Source organism: Podarcis filfolensis, assembly GCF_964270895.1.
Source record: "Podarcis filfolensis genome assembly, chromosome: 14".
NCBI classification, from domain to species: domain Eukaryota; kingdom Metazoa; phylum Chordata; class Lepidosauria; order Squamata; family Lacertidae; genus Podarcis; species Podarcis filfolensis.
The window spans coordinates 6572972-6595906 of NC_139616.1; the positions used below are offsets into that span (position 1 = coordinate 6572972).

General features: G+C 50.0%; 1 protein-coding gene across 2 annotated transcripts in view; it reads right to left on the reverse strand.

The window, feature by feature from the left end:
* Positions 1-22262, reverse strand: part of UNC13C (unc-13 homolog C) — a 134503-nt gene extending 112241 nt beyond the window's left edge. For both annotated transcript variants that reach the window (XM_083586099.1, XM_083586098.1), the window contains exons 1-2: positions 22027-22262; positions 12570-15777 (exon numbers count right to left, since the gene is read on the reverse strand). In XM_083586099.1, the coding sequence (XP_083442225.1) occupies positions 12570-15543 (2974 nt within the window). In that variant the 5' untranslated portion in view covers positions 15544-15777; positions 22027-22262. The remainder of the gene's footprint in view (positions 1-12569; positions 15778-22026) is intronic.
* Between the last annotated feature and the right edge of the window lie 673 nt (positions 22263-22935).

Genomic DNA, 22935 nt, shown 5'->3' on the forward strand with positions numbered 1-22935 from the left:
AATCCCTTTGCTACTAGACCACGAGCAAACAGCCCTTTTCCAGGGACCTCCACCATGACCGAAGGAGAAGTTGCACATGTGGAAGATGCTCTCACCCTTTTCCCTTTATGTGTTTTCCTATGAGGAAAATAACCTGGTGCAAAATAAAATAAAGAGCTGACTTCCCTGGGTTGCAAGGAAATCAGGATGGTTTAAAAACAGTGCTGTTGCTATGAAGGCAACTGAGGCCTAATGGCATGGATTGACAGCATTGCCCATTCCTTGGAGAAGGGGGGGGGGTCTCCCCCCTCTCCTGTCGGTAGCTCAGCTGCTTCCTCCCCAGCCCTCTGTACTCTTCTTCCAAGCTGCCCAGGACCATCAACTAACTTGCAATACTTAATATGGGGGCAAAACCATGGGCATAAATCACACAGATGTATGGCAATAATTAAAACTCTTTCTCTTGGCCATGGAAATAAAGCCAATTCAATTACAATACCTTAATTACAGTGGAGGTGGTGGAATGATTAAAACGAGGAGGGAGGGGAGATGCATCTTAAGAGGTTGTGTCACCTCCCAAAAGTGACTGATCCATCAGCAAATGGGCTGTTGGGGGCGACGCCGTTCTTACGCAGGGCTTAACGAATATCTCACAGCCTTAAGAAACTATACTCAAGGCTTCCTGTGTAAAAGAACCATTACACTACAAATTACATGGTTTAATTGAGGGCACACACTGAAGAATTAGAGCGCTCACACAGGAGGACTTTGACTTAATTGGAGCTCCGCGGCCTGTAACTAGGAGCTGCGTGAGCAACAGAGAGAGAGAGAGAGAGAGAGAGAGAGAGAGAATTTGTATATGTGCATGTTAGTCTGGGAGAAGGGTAGAACCTTGTACAGAGCAAATTAACAGCCTGGCTCCTCCCTGCCTAGTTTGTCTAATGGCAAAAGCCATATCCTCCAACATTTCTCCAATGAAAATAAGGACGTCCCATTCCATAATGATCATTTTACTATTTATACCCTACATATTTTACTGGGTTGCCCCAGCCACCCTGGGAAGCTTCCAACCTATAAAAAAACATAATAAAGCATTAAAAATTAGAAAAAAAACTTCCCTCTACAGGATTGCCTTCAGACAGCTCGGGAGGCAAATAACTCCACCCCCTCCAACATTTCTCCAATGAAATTAGGGACAGCCTAAGGAATAGCAGGACATTCCAGGATCAAATCAGAAACCGGGATGGCTTCTCTAAATCAGGGACGTCCCTGGAAAACAGGGACACTTGGAGGGTCTGAAATGCAAGCCTTCCAGGCAGGCCCTGTGTCACCTTTAATTATGGGGTAAATGAGCATTTCTGAGCAACTCTCAAGGCAGGGGGGAAAGAGAGTCCAGTAAGATCCAGTTCTAGAAAATTTTATTCCAGAAGCTGCCAAGCTCCATTGCTGCCCCCCCACCCCCCTGATTTCCCTGGAAGGGGGCAGCACAGAGCCATTTCCCAGCCCCCCAAGTGCTCTCTGTAACTGTGGGTACTGGGAAGGATCAGGGAGGGTTACAGGGGCAAGCAATTTGGAGTCCAACGATCCTTTAATTAGTGCCCAGTTGCTGGGAGGCAGTCAAAGAGGTAACGAGGGAGGCACCAAAATCAGTCATAACAACCCAAAGGAAACCATGCAGGAATAATGGATTCTAAAATTACCACTCCGCTGCAAACGTATTAAGGCGGATTTGCCTTGAGCACGTTCTGTTGCCCAGAGCAGACACGGAGAATATAACAACGTTCAGCGCTCAAAAGAGAATATTAAGGCTCACGCATCATAAGGAATGAATAGCACTTGTCTGATCCAGAGAAGGTCAGAGCAGAATTATGATTGGTTGATGGGAGAAATGAAAAACTGCTGCCAGCCTCTCCGGAGCAACGAGGCAGGAAAATTAGCCACAGTGCATGTCGGACTGCCCTGTGCCCATTCACAAGTGCCACTGAGCACCCGTCACCCCCCTTCTTCCCCCCTTTCCTCTTAAAAGTGGTGCAGGGAGTTGCATGGGGCTGGGTATTAAGTGCTCCACATTACGGAGGGCTTGCCAGGTGTTAAACGGGTGCCTGTCTGTTAAAGACAGGATCAAGGAGATGCCACCCCATGCCAACTCCCAAGGCAGGAGGGGCAAGAAGTGTCTTTTCCAAATGAGTCAGAGCCAATCGCCTGCTGGCCACAAAATTAGGGGGAATGGGCTCATTCGCTGAGCCTCTGCAAAAGACAACTGGATCAGGAGACAACGTGCACCAGCCTCCTCTCCTGATCTGCTCCAGAGAAAAGGAAGGGGAAGAAGGGATGGACATTTCTGCACCCAGCCATGGCCCAAAGTACTCCCCGACTTCACATATTTCCAGCCTGTCTGAATAGGTGGAACGAACCAAGGAGAGCCCACCCCCAGGTTGGAGCAAAACAGTTACTGTGCCTTCTTTCAGCCAGCGTGTTTCAATCACAATCCTAATAAAACTGGAGGAGAGGGCAGGTGTGTCCCTTCCTCCAGGAAATCTTCCAGGAGGCCCAAGAAATTGCCAGGATTTGGCGTTACATCCCAGAGCCAGAGCCCTGCAGGATTCAACCATTTGTGGCCATCTCCTTCTCAGTTACTAGGAAGACTGTGAAGCTTCTGTGCAGAGAAAACTCTGGCCAACCTTCTCTGCCGTGATCATCCCCTGCAAGGAGGAAGGAGATGGGGCGGCGTTTGCAAAGGGGCCCAGAGCAAAAGCCCAGCCATTACCCCCCTCCCCGGCAAAAAGCTGCAGAGGCTGAATGTATTAATACATGGCCACATGAGGGCAAACCTGGAGCTCCGAATTAACAGCACACAACATATGGAGCAGAGATAGATGGGAGGGGCTCAGGAGCAGTGATGGATTGACAAATTCCCAGGTGCAAACATCGAGGGGCTGCTCTGTTATTTAGCATTTATGGGAGAGAGTGAGGAGGGGAGGGGGCCTTTACAGAAAGGGCTTTCCCCTTCCATGAAGAAGGACAACTGGCAAAGAACACTCTAGCAAACGGTGATCATTTCAAATGCTGCTGTTAATGCAGGGAGGTACAAAAACTCTTGCTGCAGAAAAGGTCTTGAATTGTCCCTCTGACTCTCCAGCAGAGCCAAAAAGCATTTTAATTATCTGCGCAGAAAAGGCAGATCTCCAGCTCTGCCTCTCCTCCATCCCCCCCAGGGCTAAATTAGTGAGAAAGTCACCCAGGCCGTGGAGCACATTTTCTTGGAATCGGGGAGAAGTGGTTTTGTAACAGAGGGGGTTAGACAGGCATGGAGATCATCACAGTTGAGAGCAGCCTTTCCCAATCTGGCGCTCCCCCCCCCCATGTTCTTGGGGCTCCTGGCTAATGGGAGTTGGAGCCCAGCAACAGCTGGAGCCCAGCGGACTCTTGGGGGCTGTTCTGCAGGGGAACACAGGTGACCTTATGTGTTGGAGGCGAACGGGGAAAGCCCTGTGGCTTTAGAGGAGGCCCCATCCAGCAAACCCCAAAAGCGGCAAGCAGCTGAAAAACCTTGCAGTGCAATTGCACAATCCCCATTTACTCCAAAGGGGGCTGTGCACCCACAATGCTTCCCTCCCTCCCAACATACACACACACACACACACACACACACAAGCCTGACCTCCTTTTCACTTCCATTTCCACTCCAGCTGCTCTGCCAAATGCCTTTTTTAAGCTCAGGCATTATTTATCCGTAAACTACTATATGCGACATGAGCACAACATGCCACGATTACGGAAACGGCTCTTCAATGGCCCGGATCCTCTCGCTGCTTAAGGAAGAAGGGGGTTGCCTTATTTACACAGGGGGAGCCCAGAGCTCAGATGCTTCTGACCTCCAGCTAAGACACAAAGATGCTTCTCCTCCTCCTCTTCTGTCACAGTCTTTTCTTTGGCCACAGGAGTCAGACGGAGCAGGCAAGCAGCCTGCACAGAGTCAGGCCCGGGCACGGAAAGGGCAGCTCTAAGCTTGCCTCATTGCCAAGACCTGCAACATTCACTTTTCAGAAAGGATCTGAAACAGGGACTCTTCCATCATTGCTGATCTCAAGGCTATATTCAGGGTCCCCTGACCCCTTCCTCTCTCTAGGCAACACCTTCCCTCCCCATCTAGGAAATGTTTTCCCCACCAGAGAGGCTCGCCTGCCCCCTCCCCTGCAAATGCCTTTTCAGTACCAGGAAGAGACCTTGCCATCTCCCCCATGACTGTGAACTTGAGATGTTTTGAAGCTGCTGAATATTTTGCACCAGTCTTTTGCCGGTTGTTTAGTATTCATTTATTGTTTTGCTATCTTTGTTATAGGAACAATCCTAGAAATGTTGATTCAAAGCTGATATAGGAGCTCACATGAACACAGCACATCCAAAGGCAGTTCCAAATTCCAGATGAGTCCAGTGGCCCCTGCCTGGCACAACACCCCCATCCTCAAAAGCAAGTCCACAAGATTGGCATGTCCAGCTGCAGCCATTCTCTGGTGCAGAGACCAAAATGCAAAGCCCAGAACTGTTGAGCCACAAGGGTCACAGGCTTTGACCTGATTTCCCCTGGAGCCAAGAGACCCAGACACCCCTCCCATAGCACGTCAGTGCTAGCCTGGCTCAGTCCAAAGGACACAGAGCTGGCAAGTCTAAATGCACTCAGAGCAGGCCCTCTCGAGCTCAAAGCATCATAACGCCTCACCCCATGGGCCCATTTGCAAGGGGGATCCTGCCTCACTTCAGTTTGGAACCTGACTTGCTTAGACACCGCTCTGGATGACTCACTTCAGCCTCTGAGAGCCAACAGAAAATCGCTGCCCGCCAGAACCTCCCTCTGGCTCTGACCAGCTCTCTCGAGGACTGGCTGGCAAACAATCTCACACTTGGTGCTGATGTTTCCTTTCCTGTCTCTGCACAGCTCCTGAAAAAGCTACACATTTTTCCAGGAGCCCCCAGAATCTCTACCTTGCCAAAGTGTTTTGATAAATCAAAGCACCCTGGCTGCGGTAGTGGACTGGATGAGGGTCAATAAATTGAGCTTGACTCCTGGAAAGACAAAGGCCTTGTGGGTGAGTGGTTCCTGTGTCGAGGAGATGTGTCAACTGCACGGCACTTCATCTGAAGGAGCAGCATCACCAGAGGGGTTTGTGCCTTGATAACTTCAGGACTTGATCACTCTGCCATGCTTTATGTGGGGCTGCCCTTGTAACTGGTCTTTAAATCCCTATACGGCCTAGGACCCTCGTACTGACAGGACCGCCTCTCCTGGTATGTCCCACGGAGGACCTTACGGTCTTCAAATAAAAACAACTTGGAGGTCCCAGGCCACAGGGAGGTTAGGCTGGCCTCAACCAGAGCCAGGGCTTTTTCGAATGTGGCCCCGATCTGGTGGAACGCTCTTTCACAAGAGACTAGGGCCCTGCGGGACTTGACATCTCTCCGCAGGGCCTGCAAGACAGAGCTGTTCCACCAGGCCTTGGGCCAAGGCACAGCCTGACCCCCTCCTTTGGCAATCCTCACAGAACTCCAGCCCAATGGTTGCCATTAATTTGATTTTGAACTGATTTTAAAATGAATTGATTTTAGAATGTTGTGTTACTTTTATTGTTGTTAACCGCTCTGAGCCCGGTTTTGGCTGGGGAGGGTGGGATATAAATAAAATTTATTATTATTATTATTATTATTATTATTATTATTATTAGCTGCAGCTAGTGCAAAATGTAGCAGCTGGATTGCTCACAGGAGTAGGCAACGGTTGACATGTGCCTGCACCGCTGAGAGAGACTCAAAGTTCCTGCGTTAATTCACAAATCCTGAAACAGCTTGGGATGCAAATTCCGTATGCTCCACATTGATCACTGAGATTCTCTGATGGGGCACTCTGATGTGGTCCCTGAGGTTCAGTTGGCCTTTACTAGGGACTGTGCTGTTAGTGCTTCAAACCCTGCCCTGTGGAACTCCCTGCCAGTAGAGGTTTGGCAGAAACTGACCCTGACTTCTTTTAGACGTCCTCTAAAAATGGCATGATTTAGAGAGGCCTCTGGAATATGGATTTTCTTTTAACCAACCAGCATTTATGGATGTTTTTATTGATCTCGCTTGTTGTATATCGCCTTGCTGCACTTTTATGAAACTGTGGTCTAGAAATATTTAAATAAAGAATATAAATAAATAAGGAAATTGCAAGTGAAATAACGGCATACTCTTCTCCTTTTTGCTCCTACCTCCACCTGTTTTCCTCAGCTGCCTCTCTGCATTTCAGGATGGACTGACACTTGACTTGATAGCATACACAGGAGAAGGACCTGGAGATCTTAGCAGACCATATTATGGAATCCCCTCCTAAGAGAGGTAAGACTGGCTCCCTTGCTGTTATCCTTCTGCCAGCAGGCTAAGACTTATCCAGACAGGCCTTTGAAAACTAAGGGGCAGATGATGCTGACCACTGGGCTGCTGTCAGGGCAGACCATCATTTAATGCTGCTTTTAAATCTGTTTTGATATATTTTAACTATTGCTTCTAACTAGGTTTTGTTTTATTACTGTGTCATTTTATAAGGATGTTTTTAAATCTTGTCAGTCGCCTTGAATCCCATTTTTTAAAGAAAGGCGGGATACAGCACATTAAATTAAAAAATAAATATAAAACAAAGTATGAGCCAGCCCTGGAATGCAGCGGCCAAAAAGCCTAATGCAATTCTGGGCTGGATCAACAGGAAGAGAGTGTCCAGATTACGTGAAGTTACCGTGCTGCTTTATTTTGTTTTGGTCAGACGTCACCTGGAGTACTGTGTCCCGGAGGTTCCCAAGCACAGCATGGCTGCCCCCATCAGTCAGCAGACTTCCTGCATTGGCCAGTGGCTGGACTAGATGACTTATAGGGGCCCATCCTACTTTTCCATTCTATGATTCCTTTTCCTTCCTCGGTGTGCTGCTTGGGGTGGGGGCTGATAGGAGGCTTCAGGGACTCTGCAGCGCCAAGAAAGTGGCTCTCCAGTGAGCCCACCTCCCTCCTTAGCTCAGCTACTCTGTCGTTCAGGAATGCTGCTTGCTCTGTCTGCCATGGGTTGAGTTTAATGGAGGCTGCTTTTCCCTTTCCGAAATGCAATGATGGAGAAATATTCAAATGCGGTGCAACTAAGGAGGGGGGACTGCCTTTCATCCAAGCATTAAAAGATTAACTTGTGCTCTTTTCCACAGCGGGATGAGCACGGCAATGTCTAAATATGCCCTTGAGGCTGACATTCACGCCCAGGTATGATCTCAGCTCTGGTGAATATATTTTAATCTATTTCCATCAAGAGGCCACAGAAGCTTGAAGAAGCACATAGTTGTTGCTGGATTGTTAATCCCTGCAGGCTCAGGAGCACTACCAGATCTGCACAGAAATCTACCATGGAAGCACAAATGGAGGCTTTAGCTGAGACTCTTGCATTGTAGAGGGTTGGACTAGATGACCCTTGGAGTTCCTTCCAACTCTACAATTCTATGAACTGTCCCATCATTGGGTCACTCAAAGCATCTTTGGAACTCTATGGCCATGTTTTTCTGCATTCTCATTTTGCCCTGAAAATCCCTGGCCAAAGAGCCTGGCCTGTGTTCCACAAATCCCATTGCACACTTTTGATGGAGTGCCTGTATTCAGGCCAGGGCACAGGTTGGTCTGCCAGCCAGGTAAGCCAAACAGGCCATGGCAACAGCCAGACATGAAAGGAGGCTGTGCTGCCACCCGTGAGCCTTGCTCTCAGCACAGGGGCACTTCTTTGAATAAAATAGGACTGAAATTGGTCTGGAAAACGGGCTGCGGAGGCCCTGATCTTTGCATGTTGTTATATTTGGTACTGTTGTGCTGTTTCACTATGTTATTATGAAATAGAAGAACTGAAACCCAGCTGGACCTCATGGCCTCCTGACGTCTCAGTAGCGGGCAGGGCAGGGTACCCATTGCTCAGCCCATTTCCTAGGGCCAGCCTCTCTTGAGTCTTATGTAAGGAGGAAAGCCATAACTCCCCAATGCAAAAAGGGTTGGGGACTGAAGACACGGAAGGGAGGCAGCTGTTGCACACCGTGAAGGAGTATGATGGGGATGTGGAGAAGCAGCAAGCCAGGACCAGGAAGCTGAAACCAAAAATGAGGTCCGTAACATCCCCAAGACTGAGATGCCCCTGGAATCCAAAGAACTGCAGATGCGATGAACATCTGTAGATTGCAGATTCCAGATGAAAGTGGCACACTGGCCTGCAGGTTCCAAGCATCCTCTGTGATTTCATCAGCTATGGGATGAGAGGGGAAGACAAGCCCCTTTCAGAAAGGCTCACTGGGAGCAAGACTTAGTGGGCCTTGGGTTGTTCACCTGACCCAACAAGGGAGCAAGCTGAAAGGGGCTGGCAAAGAGGGACAGTGAGAAGGAGGAGGAAGATGAATGATGAGCAAAACGACAAGGATATGGCCACATCCAAGGGAGCCTGGCTGCAGAGGGACAGCAGGAAGGAGAGAAAGGAATCTGGGTGAGGAGGCAGAAGCAAAGGAGAGAGGAGCGGAAGAGGCAGTGCGGAAGAGGAGGAGATGGAAGCAGAGGAGGCAGGCTGGTACTTCCCAGAGATGGGAGTGCCAGAGAGGCCAGAGAACAGCAGTTGCAAGGAAGGAACAGCAGCCTGAAGAGGAGAAGCAAGATTCAACCATGACTAAACATTTTGGGGAGGATGGAAGAGTAGCAAGAGACAGTCGGACAGGGGGCAATGCACCACCACCCCAGGGCTTGCAAGTGGAGATACAGTGGTGCCCCGCAAGACGAATGCCTTGCAAGACGAAAAACCCGCTAGATGGGCAGAATCCGGGACCGGGGAGAAGAGGCGGTGGAAGAAGATTGGAAGAAATTTAAAGACTATCTACAGAAATATTGCAAAATTAATGAATGTTAGAATGATGTTGGATAGAAATTAAGTGGTTTCCAGCTGTAATGCTTTAAGAATATGGAAGAAGGGCATAAATAGGTAAAAAAAATAATAACTAAAATGGTGTTGGATTGGAAATAAGTGGTATTAGTAACAAAGTTAATAAGAATATGCAAAAATGAATTGATAATGGATGAAAATACTGAGTTATAAAATGTTAAGTTAAGATAAGATAAGATAAATGAAAGAGGGTAAGGATTTGCTGATTTGATTATTTAAATGGGAATACAAGAAGGGGAGGTGTGAGGAAGTCAAAGAAACAAGCAAATGAGTTTTAAATTATGAAAAAGAATTGTTTTTAATTTTTTGTATCTTTTTTTGTGTGTGTTTACTCTTATTTTTTTTCCTCTTGTTTTTTTTATTATGTGTTTTTGTATATCTGTTGTTTGTAAAATCTTAATAAATATTTCTTAAAAAGAAAAGAAAAGAAAAGAAAAACCCGCTAGACGAAAGGGTTTTCCGTTTTTCTATGCGCTTCACAAGACGAATTTCCCTATGGGCTTGCTTCGCAAGACGAAAACGTCTTGCGAGTCTTGCGGTTTTTTTCGCTTTCCCCCCCTTTTTCTAAGCCGCTAAGCCGCTAATAGCCTTTTAGCCGCTAAGCCGCTAAGCCTTTAATAGCCGCTAAGCCGCTAAACTGCTAATAGCGCTAATCCGCTAAGCTGCTAATAGGGTTGCTTCGCAAGACGAAAAAACCGCTAGACAAAGAGACTCCGGAATGGATTATTTTCGTCTTGCAAGGCACCACTGTAATGAAGTGCAACAAATCAGCGTCTGAGTCCTCCAGCCATTCATTTCCAGAGCAGCGAGCAGTTTTCCCTAGCCTGGTACCCTCCAGAGGGTGTTGGACTCCTATCAGCCCCAGCTAGCAGGGCCAATAGCCAGGCATGCTGGGAGTTGTAGTCCATCAACAGCCGGAGGGACCAAGTCGGCAGGCAGAGTGGGATCCTGGTGCCTTTTAAAGCTGAGCTGCTCCCAGCAAGCCTCGCAGGACACAGGATCCCAGCAGGGAAGTCACCACCGCTTCATCAGAACCAGGTTCCCACCACCCTCAGGTGCGGCTTCCCGCTGCTTCACAACACACTCCCAAGTGGAGTAGACTGAGATGCCTCACTGCACAAACATGCAGAGACTGAAAGATTGCACAGGCATCAGAGGCCAGAATGCAGGGAAGCATCATTGCCTGCAGGAAGAAAGAAAGGGCCACCCAAGCCCTGCCTAGAACACAGTCTAGAACAGGGGTCAGCAAACTCAGTGTGCCTCGGGCCGGTGTCTCCAGCGCCGATCGTGTGGTGGGCCGGAGGGCGGGGGAGCATGTGCCCATACGCATGTGCACAAGCTATTTCCGGTGCACTACCAGGTTGGAGGAGCACCGGAAATAGTGTGTGCGCATGTGCACGGGACTCCTCCAAACTGGATGTGCACAGGAAATAATGCTTGCGCATGCACAAATAACACTTGCGCATGCACAAATAACACTTGCGCATGCACAAATAATGCTTGCGCATGCGCAAATAAAGCTTATGCATGTGCACAAGCTATTTCCAGTGCTCCTCTGACCCAGAAGTGGGCACCCGCACAGCGCAGTGCTGGTAAGAGCAGGTGGTGGCAGTCACCGTGGGCCAGATAAACGAGTCCCCCGGGCCTTATCCGGCCCACGGGCCTTAGTTGGGGGACCCCTGGTCTAGAAGATCCCCTGAAGGCCACCCATGTCCTCCACCAGCCCTGAGGAAGAATCCGCCATGGACCACAGCAGACAAGAGAGGGAGAGGTGCATCATCCCAGCCTCTCATTTCAGCTGGGAGGCTGATCATGGCCAGTTTCACATGAAGATCAGGCGGTGGCACAGAAGATTAAGCCACATGGAGGCCGCTCCTGATCCAGCTCAGCACCTCCCACCTGGACATTTCCTCCACACCTCCAGAATCCCCCTTGGCGGCTTGTTTACATCAGCAGAGCTCAAGTTCCTGGACCCATGTCCCGAGATGCTTTGCTGTTATGGATTGGGGCTGGGCAGTGGGGAGGGGGGCAGCCAAGACTGTTTGCATAGATTGAGGCTGCAGGAGAAGAGATGACTTCTGGCTCAACAGAACTAAAAACCTTCTGAGCAAATATGTCACTATATGGCAACTCAAGGGAGTCATCTGCCGTATTGGCAGATTGGGGAAGGCAACCCCAGAAAATTTTGCACCAGTGGTCTCTTCCTCTGAACCTCCATGTTATTCTGGACTCACAGGATCCCTCCCCACAGCAGTCCCCTGTTGGGTCCAATAAGTGCAAGGTGCAGCTCCCCCTCTAGGGCCAATCCTGCTTGTTTCAAGAAGGGGGGCAGCCCGTCAAAGCGAGGGGCCCAACCTCACCACTGTGCAAAGTGAGCACCAGCACACCTGCTTGGAAAGAGGAGGCTGTGCAGCCCCTGAGCTCGCCCCCCCCCATGGTTTATGCTTAGAGAAGCTCCCCTGCCTGGGAAGAGATGTTCTGTGAGGCATGGGCCCCCCACCCACATTCAGGGCCACTGTGGGGAACAGAAAGGCAGCTCTGAAGTCAGAAAGGGGATCCCAACAGAAAAGACAGGGTTTTTCTTTCACACAACTTCCCTCTTGACCCATTACAACACTCTACCTTATGAAAATGCAAGGTTTGATTGAAAGCTGTAGGAGAACACGCATAGCCCCAACCTGAAAAACCAGATCAACGTGGCTGGCCTAGAACAGTAGAATGCACTTCTCTCCTCTTCCGCAACCCCAAAAATATGCCTTACACAGGCAATACTTGGTCTAGAGGCACATCAAAGGCATTCAACCAACTGAGCATTTGAATTGGAGGCCCCATGGTACAGAGCCATAGGAACATGTCTCCTATTAGGGTGCGATGCTCAGGGAATGCTTGAAGGCCTAAAAGTTCTCCTGAAGCCTCTTTGATCTCTGCTGGACAAGCACACCATTTATTTCCCTCTCTTGCATGTCAGATCTCATTTTCTTCTTAGGACACAGTCTGGAACACTTATTGTTAAGTAAATGACAGCAAATTGTTCAAAGAATTGGACAGGCCAAAAAGATCTTGAGAAATCAGTTCTAGAACTCCCACAGGTTTTTTGTTGTTGTTTTTTTACAGAAAAGATTCCAGAATGAGGATGCTCCCATCCTGCACTTTAGAAGGGATTTGAGTACATGATATGTAAAGCATTCATCACTTCAAGACAGAGCTAGATACATTAAGAAGGATAACATTTCAACCATCAAGAAATTCCTTTTTGGGGACACATGCAAAAAATTTGATTTTCAATTGAGTTAGCCACACTCGGATGGATTTAAGCCAATTTACTCAATCAGTTTCAATGGGATGAAGCATCTGAACTCTTTGGATTTAACTGAATTGTGGATTAGGTTGGACGACTAGTCATGTTTGGGTTAAACTACAAAATTCCCCTACTGAAACCAGCATCATTTCTTCTTCCTTAAGTTAAATAGTTTCTGTGATACAGAATTCCACAGGAGAAAAACAGCACCTACAGAACCCAAGGCACGTTCTTTAGCGATGTGTGTGTTTGTTTTTTTACATATGTATAGATACACACAAATACACACTTATGCATTTAAGAATGTCAAAAGTGCTGTACCTCCAGCAAGGATCTTCTCCTCCAGCTCACTCATCTGCTTCCTGTAAGCCTTCAAAGCAGCTTCTTTGAAAGAAGGCCGAATTGTTTTTTTCGCTGGCATCTGAACAGGAACTTCGGGGACATTTTGATTTTCATCTTCCTGCGCTTCTGCTTCTGTTTCAACAACTGTATCCTCTGTGAATTCCATCACATCACCACCAACCACACCGGCATCGAAATAGCCGTCAGGAGTGTCATCCTCTTGCGAAACAGCGCAAGGGCTTTCGTACGGAGTCTGCTCTGGCTCGTATTCCTGGACCAGTTCCTCCGATTCATTGGTACTAGTTCTGTTCTCCAGTTTAGCAAGAACTTGCTCCATGACTTCCACATAATCCGTTTCATTCTCTCCAGCTGGCTCACTGTAGTCTTCCTCATCTTCGGCTTTGTAGTAATAAGGCTCTGTGTAAACGTCCGAATCCAGGGTTGTGCTGGATTCGTTAGCAGTGGATTGGGACAAAGTCCGAAACCTCCCCATAAAAGATGACCCGCTGTCCTCGTATCCACTCAAACTCTGTGTGCTTTTATTCCATACCACTTCCAAGGCTGACCTGGCCCGCTGCAGGGTGTTTCCAAATTTTGGAAAGCTGAATGTCTTGTCCGAAAGGTCAATGCTCAGCCTGCTATGCCAAGACTTAGGAGGTGCTTCCTCAGAGTCGTCGCTTGGAAGCTCACTTTGGCTTCGGTACATCATGGGCTTCCTGTTCTGGTTCTGATACAGTGTGTTGGCATTGGTCTCCTGGTAGTCGTCATACTGGCCAATCCACTGGCTCTCGGCTTCGTTACTGAACTGTGGGCCAGAGGGAGAGTTGCTATCCAGGGCAAAATCATAACTTTCTGTGTCATACTGGAGGTCAGAAATCTGACCATAGTCTACCTGTTGGTCAGAAGAGCTACTCAAGTCATAAGCCAAAACTTCTTGTGTTGATGAATCTAACCCCAAGTCCGTGTTCTGTTCCAGCTGATTCCAGTCTTTCCATGGAGAGAGATCATCTTCTAAGGAGACTTGAGAGTTGCTGTAATGACTCCTGTCTCCAGACGCGCACATGATCCCATTGCTGAGCCCACTGTCGACCGTTTCTGTGTTCTCTACTTCATTCTCAACCCTGTAGGGGGGGCCACCTTGACTGAACGTCTGCTCTTGTGAACCACCCCCCCAGCTGGATGGGTCGTCATGTGTCCTCTGCCAGAGTTCTCGATCAGAGGAAGACAAGAGAGAGCTGCCATTGGTTCTGCTGAAGTACTGATTCTCTGAAAAGTCTTCGGAGTATGACTGGCAGAGTTTAGTAAAGTCAGATTCTGAACGGCTGAGCTTAAGCGTTCCAAAGTCATTCTGTGACTGCCAGAGAGGGGTCATGCTGGAGTAACAGCCGCCCTTGGACTCTGCCTGTAGGCTCTCAGCCCCTGGTGACTCTTCATTATAATTTATTTTGTTTGGGACAGTGTTACCATCTGCAGCTCCTTTGAGGATTCTGCTATTTGAAGACTCCTCTCTTGCCTTTGTGGTACTTCTTTTCATTTGTGGTGCCGATTTGGATATCTTTGCATAACTGTTCCGGTTTATATCCGATTCCAGTTCCCTGTCGCTGCTGTCAGGGGATTCCCAGGCATGCCTTTTAGTTTTGAGGTCAACGGGCAGCAGTTTCATGTCCATGCTCTCGTACGTCTGCGATGAAGGCAGACTTCTGTCCTTTCTCTCTTTTGTCTCGTGAGAGATGATATCGGTTGAAACCCCAATGCCAGTTCCTTTGAGCTTGTAAGATTTTTTCAAAACTAAATCTCTTTGCTGGGGCGTTTCAAAGTACACAAGAATGGGTCTGGGCTTGGCGTTGGGGCATTCCCTGTGGTGCCCCACCCGCTGGGCAAATTCTATCTTCACAGGATTGGGGCTTTCAGAAAACCCCATTTTCTCCACTAGAATTCTACACACCACATGCTCAACATTTTCAAACTTCTCTTCCGGGACATTGAGAAACCTCAGGCTGGCTTTGCTTCCCGTGTGCCCAATCTGTTTGATGTAATCATGGATGTCTCTCGTCTCCCTTCTGGACTGGACAAAGCCCGTCCGCAACTGCTCGATCTCGCTCTGCACGACTTCCACACTGCTGGAGATCTCATCGATGGACTGCTTCAAGGCGTTGACATGCCCCCGCAGCTCAGAGAGCTCGGTTTCAATCTGGCTGATTCCCTGAAGCTCCTTGAAAATCATTTCCATCACATCGTGGGTCTGGCTGATACAGCCTGTGGAACTGAAGCTGGGTTCGAGGGCGCTGGACTTGGGGGCCCGAGCTGTTCTGTCCAAGGACTTGCTCCTGAGGCCCCAGGTCTTCTTCCATGTGCTGAGCTCGGAGTCCGAGGAAACACACTCCTGGCTCTTCTTCCATTTCCGCAGCTTCCGCAAGGCTCCGAGCTTCAAGCTGTGCAAAGTGCGCTCGCCGTCAGAGCTCCCGTCCGAGGGGGCGAGGCTATTCAGGCTCTTCCGGTTGCGTCTCACCGGCATCGTGTGGGACAAATACGCTTGGCCCTTACTCGGGCCCTTGACTTCGCTTAAGGACTCTGAATACGAGCTCTCGTTGGAAGATAGATCTTGGAATGGGTCCTCATTGTTATTTGTCAAGAAAACACCCTTCTGCAGTCCGTTTGCAATTGCCACCCGATAGCTGAAGGTCGGGGAGAGGGAGAATTCTTTGTTGCCTTCCTCCTCTTCGGTGGACAAATTACGGGCGGAGGAGCACTTGGCGATCTTTTTGACCGTGCTTTTCAAAGTGTTTGAGAACTTGGGATTCTTTATGTGCCCAACCTGGGGAACTTCTTGTTCGTGTTTGCTTTGACAGCTCTCTTTCTTCTTTGTACTATTGCCCAATTTCTTTGTAAACATTCCTTTGTAAATCTTATATATGTAGGAAGAGATCAGGCTCTTAAAGAGAGCAGAAACCATGGAGGGTGATTTCAGTGGGCCTTTTCCCACAGAGATGGCAATTTTCTATCCATGAGAATGCTGTTTTCCAACACAGTCTTCAGGCGGTCATCGCGCTGACAGCGGCAAGGGCTAATCCTGGGCGCTGGCACCGTTTCTGTACAGTCTGACAGCGAATCAGTAGAAACCAATTCCTGAGGGAGGTCCACAGGTGAAGCAAATTTGGGTCCTGATCCCCATCGTTCTCTGCAGCATCTAGAAGGAAAGCAGAGGTGTTACTATGGCTCCCAAACCAAAATTTTCAATTTCACATACGTGCCCAAGAAATGCTGGACACTTGCTCACAACACCTGACATTTTGCAATATGGGGTTTTAAAGAATGAAACTGATACATTTGAAGAATCTGCTTTTCTTGAATGCATATTAATACAGGCCGTTGCTCTTAGGAGAGACTGCACTGCTGAAGTCTGACTTCCAAACTAAACATGAAAAGCTGATCAAGAGGAAGTTATTTCATGCAAGAAGTTTTCATGGCACACTTTGATACACTCAGACCTCACAGCTTTAGAGTTAAGAGGGATCTTGACTAGGAGGAGGAGGAGAGGCTGTTAGCTCCTACCTACTTGGAAACAAATTTGACTAAATTCAGCAAGACTGAAGTATGCGCAGCCCTTTCGCTCCGAAGACATCATGGGGTAGGCACATTAAATCCAGGAGACTGCCTACAAGTAATTGCTTTGAGGAGTGCACAGAGGACGTGTAGGGATACTTGTACATGCGTAACTTTCTTTTTTTTTAAAAAAGACACCCCAAAGTTTTTGGACCCTGAGATATCTTTCTGCAAACTCAGCCAGTCGCCAGCTTGGCTGGTGCTTTCCCCCTCTGCCTACGGATTCTTACAGTTCAGCTGTTCTGCCCTTCGCATCGGCTAGAACGAGAGCAGCCAAAGAGCACTTCCTGCAGCCAGGCACCACCGCTGACTCCGGCGATGCGAAGGATGGTTATGCAATGTGCAACTGCAGGCAGTGAAAGAACGGCGGCTCTCAGGCCATGCAGGAAGCAAGCAAAAGACCCTTCAAGACGCACAAATGTATCAGGAAACAAGCTTGCTTCTGATGAAGCGGACATGGGTGTCCACAAAGCTTATACAATAAGCAGCATGTCTGCCTTCCAGGTGTCTGAAGGCCTTTGGGCTGTTTTTGCTGCCAGACTAACAAGGCTGCTGACACCCCCCACCGCCCCCCTTCAGAAGCTGTTACAGTCTTGTCCTGTCAACCCTGTGGATAATATTAATCCTTGAGATTTATCCTTTCCCCACTATTTTAATGCAGGGTGCAAAAAATTGATTTTTGCAATTAAGTTTACAGTGCTTAGTACCGAGATTTTTAAATACGGTTTCCAAGCATTTGTCTTGTAAACAACTGAACACCTGAAATGATTGTCTGAGTCAAAACAGCTCATTCAGAAATATCTCATTTGTTCTGCTGCAAGCAGCTTCCCAGAGCGGACCTACCAGTGCTTGCAATTTAGCCACAAGGCTTGGAAGGCCCAGGAAAAAGGCAGAGGTTGCATACATCTAGCTGCTCCCAGCCCCCAACCCATTCGTGCTTTGCTAACCATGGGAAAGATTAAGGAGAGTTCAGTGGAGCACAGAAGTCAATAAGAAATCCAAGGCAGATCTTAGAGAAGCTCATTGGAGCACAGTTCTCATTTGGTAGCACAGACTTCATGTACAACAAAATGAATTCCACCCATCAAAACTTATGGCGGGATGCAGAGCTGAGCATCGGCAGGAGACAGAAGTACTGGTTATGAGGTCTTTGATGGGCACACACCATTTGAAAAAGACAGTAACACAAGGCTATAATGACAGAAGGTAGGAATGAGGTGGCCTCGGCAGTCTGTGCCAGACCCTGGTGGCTCTTGGCATTCCCTGTGGTCAAGAGCCTTCAAATTACCAAAAAATGGGACTTCAATGGGAGTTTCTGAATAAACTGACGCATCTCATCCTGCCCGTAGGGGTGTCGCTGGAAGTGATGCTCAGGATGACATTTTAATTTTCTTTTTAATGACATTTTAATTTTCCACATCTCTCAGTCAAGTGGAAAAAGCCTCATATATTAAAACAGCAATGAGAGTCAAAATTGCTCCTCATTCCATCTCCCTTTTTTCCTACTGGCTTCCTCTCTCATGCAGGAACAAGATTCATAAGTGACACAGGAAAGAAGGGGGGAGGGGGCGTTTGGAGCATCCTCAGATTTAAAAGGGAGCTGTGTGGTGTTTCTACCTAGGAAATCTCTCTTTTTACTGATGGGAGATGCTGCCGCCTCCCTGCTCACTTGTGCTGCCCTTGGGCATTGTCTCCCTCTCACCCATCTGCTTCTGGGCTCCTACCCACTCGCTCCTCACTGTGTGGCCCTGGCTTCTCCACTCTGTTCTCCCCAACAGGGCAGGCAGGATGACTCTACTAAAGCTTGGCCAGGCCAACTTCATGTGCTTCTTTCAGGGAAAGAAATCCCCTTGACTCATTTGGGGGAACAAACGGGGATCTGCAGTAGCAGGGGCTGCCATCCTGCCCCTCTTCTGCTCCCGGGACCAGCTGCACCCTGCAACGGAAATGGAAGTGGTTGGCTGAGTGACAAAAGCTATCATGGGAAGAGTGCACTGGGCCCGAGGGAGGACAGCCAGCATCCCTCTTTGAATTCTTCTATATGGGGCAAATGAATGGGTACAGGAGGAGGGGGTAGATTCAGGGAGATAAGCCACAGGTGGGTGGGGGCAAGCAGGGTGCTTAAGAGCTTCAGATAGGGAAGGAATGGGGGGCAATTTTTGGAAAATTCCGATCTTTTGGGAATTTGGCGAAATACATCAATAGAGTATGTCCTTTTAATACATCACACACAGAAAAGAAATATAGAAGTAAACAAATATACATCACCTCCTAGCAACTAAAAAGGGGGGGAAAAGAAAAACAACAACAAAAATACATTAAAATGAATATATATATTTCATTTTAATGTATTTTTGTTGTTTTTCTTTCTTTCTTTATACACACACACACACACATTATATATATATATATATATATATATATATATATATATATATATATATATGGTATGTCCTCTTAAGTGGGGGGCAGCTGTCCCCTATTAGGAAAGGGGCATATTTTGAAAACTGGAATACCACGAAGAAGCTTCTAAAGGCCAAAGAGCAACACCCCAAGAGGTGCTGACCCTGTGGCTGCTTTTGAGTCTCTCTCTCTGGTGCTATTTACATTCTTCAGCCAGAAGGGAAAGTGAAAGAGGGACACTGAGGATGCCAAGGATATTCTGGCCAAGGGAAGTTTTGCATTTGCTCAAAGCACTTGCCGTTTCAACAAGTGTGCAAAGGGCTTCCAGGAATGCCTTTTGGCATGATGTCCAGTGCACAATTAACATGATATTGACAGCTTTACTAATAGGGTTCAGCAGACTTAACCATCATCATTTATTTATTACGGCCATAGGCCCATACAGACTTAACCCATTTGAATGAAGTGTGTGTCAGGGCTGGGGGAGTCTGTTGCAAGACTACATTTTCCACCTTCCCTGACCGTTGGTCAGGTTGACCGAGACTGGAAGCCAGCATCATCTGGAGTGCTCCAAGTTCTCCGTCTCTCAGATAGGCTATATCCAGGACTTGTGGAAAGAGATGTAGCGAGTCTCTCTTGGTACACTGTTATAAGGCATGTGACAAGTCCCAGAAAACAACAACTGTGAATGCATTTCAAACACCCAGGCATCAGAGGGGGGAAAGCTCCATCCAGGCTGGCCCACAGCAGAACCAAACCAGGGGAGAAGTCTTGGTGGCCATGGGGGAAGCAGAGTCCCCAGCTGGACCTTGTCCCCTGCCTTGAGCAGGGCAAACAAAAGGAACTGTAGGAGAAGGAACTTTGTGCTCAGTTGCCACACTCCAGAGACTGGTTTGAAACAGGCCTTTCCTTGCACATGCCACTCACTGGTATGGGGAAGGGGAAGAAAGCTGTTATTGGATTATCAATAGGCAGCCCCAACCCACAACCTCCTTCAGCAGAAATCCTTAGATGAATATAATCAACCAGCTCAGGAACTGGCTGGGAGAATGATAACCCCACACAGCAGAAGGCAGGCACCCACCAGCCCCTGGAGAGGTCTGCATCTGAGCTGAAACCCTCTCTGAGCCTGATCTCAAGCCCTGTTAGGCCAGGACCAAGCTGCAGCCACAAGTCGGAAGAACAGGTGCGCAGTTTGCTGTGGGTTGTCATGTCACTCTGGGGCTCTGACCCTCTGGCTCCAAGGGTAATGTTGGAGAGCTCCAACATTAAACCATTTTGTTCCATCAATCACCTCTTTTGGGGGAGGGGGCTAGGGGCGCTGAATCCTCCTGGCTCTCCCTCGGCGAGGAGACCCTCCAAACTCGGCAAGCTTGCAAAGGGAAAACTGACATTGGGCAACATCTGACGTTGCTCCTCCGTCCACCACCACCGCCTGCCCATCGCCAGCCCTCGACTTGTCCTCACTCAGGAAGAGCCTCTTTCACAAAGCTCCGTGGATCTGTCTGGATCCATGGAGCTGGTTTTAGCTCCCACCTCACCCACAAACTCCAACAGCTGGTTTTAGCTCCCACCTCACCTACAAACTCCAACACAAGGTTTACGCAGAGAAAGATGATGCAAGTTTCTGGGAAAATTGATATTGTCCACTGCTCTCTCTTAGTCTCCCCCACCTTGCCACCAGAACAGGCCACATCAATGAATCCCCGCTAACTGCAGAGTCATGCTGCAAATACACTCAATACCCTATGATGGGGCTGGATTCTTCACTGGATCACAGGGGTCTGCTTGCTCCATCGAGGAGGGTTGGGGCGACTTTGACTCTGGTGAGAAAAACCTGACACAGGTCCAACACCTGGCCAAAATTAGATGCATTATGGATAAGTGTCTCCAGTCATGTTCTCAAGAGGATATAGCAATAACAGCCACTGCAGGAGAGCCTTGCCAAAAGATTTCCAGATTCACCCTGGGAACCCAGTTCTGTGCGACCCCTCCCGGTCCAGGCTGGGTTTGCACACAGGTGATAGCAGAGTCCCCCCCCCCCCCCGCCACAATGCGAAACAGAATTTGGGGCCCCAATGTTGGCAGCCACATGACGTAGACATTAGGCTCAAAACCAGCTTTTGGCCACATTCCATGGTTTGCTAATATCACTCAGAAGCAAGAGACTGAAAGGAATCTTTTGGGAAGACACCTTTAGGACAGCAGAGGAGCTGGGGCAGCAGGATGGTGGTTTGGTCCCACCCCGCTGCTGCTGCTGCTGCTGCCACCATCCCCTTTCTTGACCAACAGTGACAAGGGGCAGTGGAGACACATTGCTGGTGCTGAGGCTCCCCGCAGCTCTGCGGCCAAGCACAGGGGACTGGCTCAGGGGAGACCCTCTGACAGCACCTTCCAGCAGCATCAGGGTTTCCCAGACCCGGAGAAAAGGGGCTTCTGAGGACAAGAGTGCAGGATGAGTGTGCACAGCTGTCCCCTGGGGGCAGAAGGATCTGAACCAAAGAGAAGGGGCCATGCCAATGTCCTAGCAAACCCTCCCCTGCTTAGGAAGGCATGTTTGCCTCCTGCGATGTTACTTTGGAGTCAACTCCGAAGGGTAATTAGGAGTCCTTTCCATCTCACTAATTCGTCGCTTGCTTTTAATGCGCCCTGATCTATTGCCCGCTTCGCAACTCGCCGGCAGGAGACGGAGAGCTCCAACATTAAACCATTTTGCTCCATCAATCGCCTCTTTCGGGGGAGGGGGCTGGGGGCGCTGAATCCTCCCGGCTCTCCCTCGGCGAGGAGACCCTCCAAACTCGGCAAGCTTGCACAGGGAAAACTGACATCGGGCAACATCTCGACGTTGCTCCTCCGTCCACCGCCGCCGCCTGCCCATCGCCAGCCCTCGAGGTGTCCTGGCTCAGGAAGAGCCTCTTTCGCAAAGCTCCGTGGATCCGTCCGGAGACGATTGGCGGGGGGGGGGGGGGCTCCACTGACACTGGAAGTCACCATCAAGGGTTCTCTCCCCCCTCCATTCTCCAGCAGCTCACGTAAGAGTCGGGGGAACTACCTCCACCGTGGGAGAGCCCCCCAGCCCCACGCCGGCATTTAATCCCCCCCCCACCGGCGAGGGGAGACTCCGAGGGAGCTGGAAGCCGGCGGCGGCGGCGGGCTGGGCGCCTCTTCCACGGGGTCGCGAAGAAGCCCGGAGTGGCGGCGAGGAGCGGGCAAGGGCGAGGCGTGTGCCGCCGCTGCTCCCGCCCGCCTGGTGGGGACGCGCCGGGAGGGCGGCTGGGTTCCCTTGGGACTCGGCGGCTGCCTTGCCTCGCTCCCGGGGCCGCCGCCGCCTGGCGCCTCCCAGGCCAGCGAGCGAGCGAGCGAGCGCGGAGCTGCGCGTCTCTCCGCGGCGCTGCCCGGCCCACCCTCCGCCGTCCCTCCGCCGGCTTACCGGGCAATGTACGGTTACGGCGGCGGCGGCTCCTGTCAGCGGCCGGAGCAGGGCGCTTCCACGGCCGGCTCCGAGGAAAGGAGTCCACGCCGCGCCGCTTGGGTCTCCCATCGCGCCCGTCGCAGCAGCCAGTTGATCGCTCGCCTGCTCGCCTGGCACAGCGGAGCGGAGCAGCGCGCGCCTCGCCTGCCTTCCTCCTCCTCCTCCTCCTCCTCCGCTGCTACTGCAGCGCCTCCGCCTCCTCCTCCTCTCTCCCCGCCCGCGAGGTCTCGGCCGCCCCGACGCAGCCGCCTCCCCCTGCTGGCCGCGCCGCCTCGGGAGCTCCGGGTCCGGCGGCAGCGCGAGGCCAGCCGGGCCCTCCAGGGCCACGTGCCGCCAGCGGGTGGGGGAAGCCCTTCCTCTGCTACGCGCCCTCTCCCACCAGGCGGCTCCCCAAGGCCGGGCCGGGGCTCCAGGGGCCTGCCTGGAAGGGGCGGGGGGCGCTCTGCAGGTTTCTCTTCTCCTGCTTCGGAAAAGGTGGAGGAAACGGGGGGGGGGGGAGAGGCGGGGGGCTTCCTTCCGAAAACAGCGCTGGCTTGCAGATCCCCCCCAAGCAAGCAGACCATTAGGGATGCAAATATCAATATCAATAATAATATGGAGGAGTCGGTGGGAGCTTCTGCCTTAATACGTGTGTTCAAGGTGTCAAAAGACCTTGTTTTGTTCTTCATTCCGTTTGTATTGCACGTTCCTGCCCTTGGGGGAATCTGGGCATACCTCGGGAGATGGAGAGAAATGACAGATAAAGCAAAGTAATAAACTACCAGCAACCCAAGGGCAGTTGTGCGTAAAAGGCGAAGCAACAGGCCCCCACCGAAGGCCCCCCAACCTAAGGCATCCCTCCTCCGGGCGCCGTCAAGGCGGTTCCCT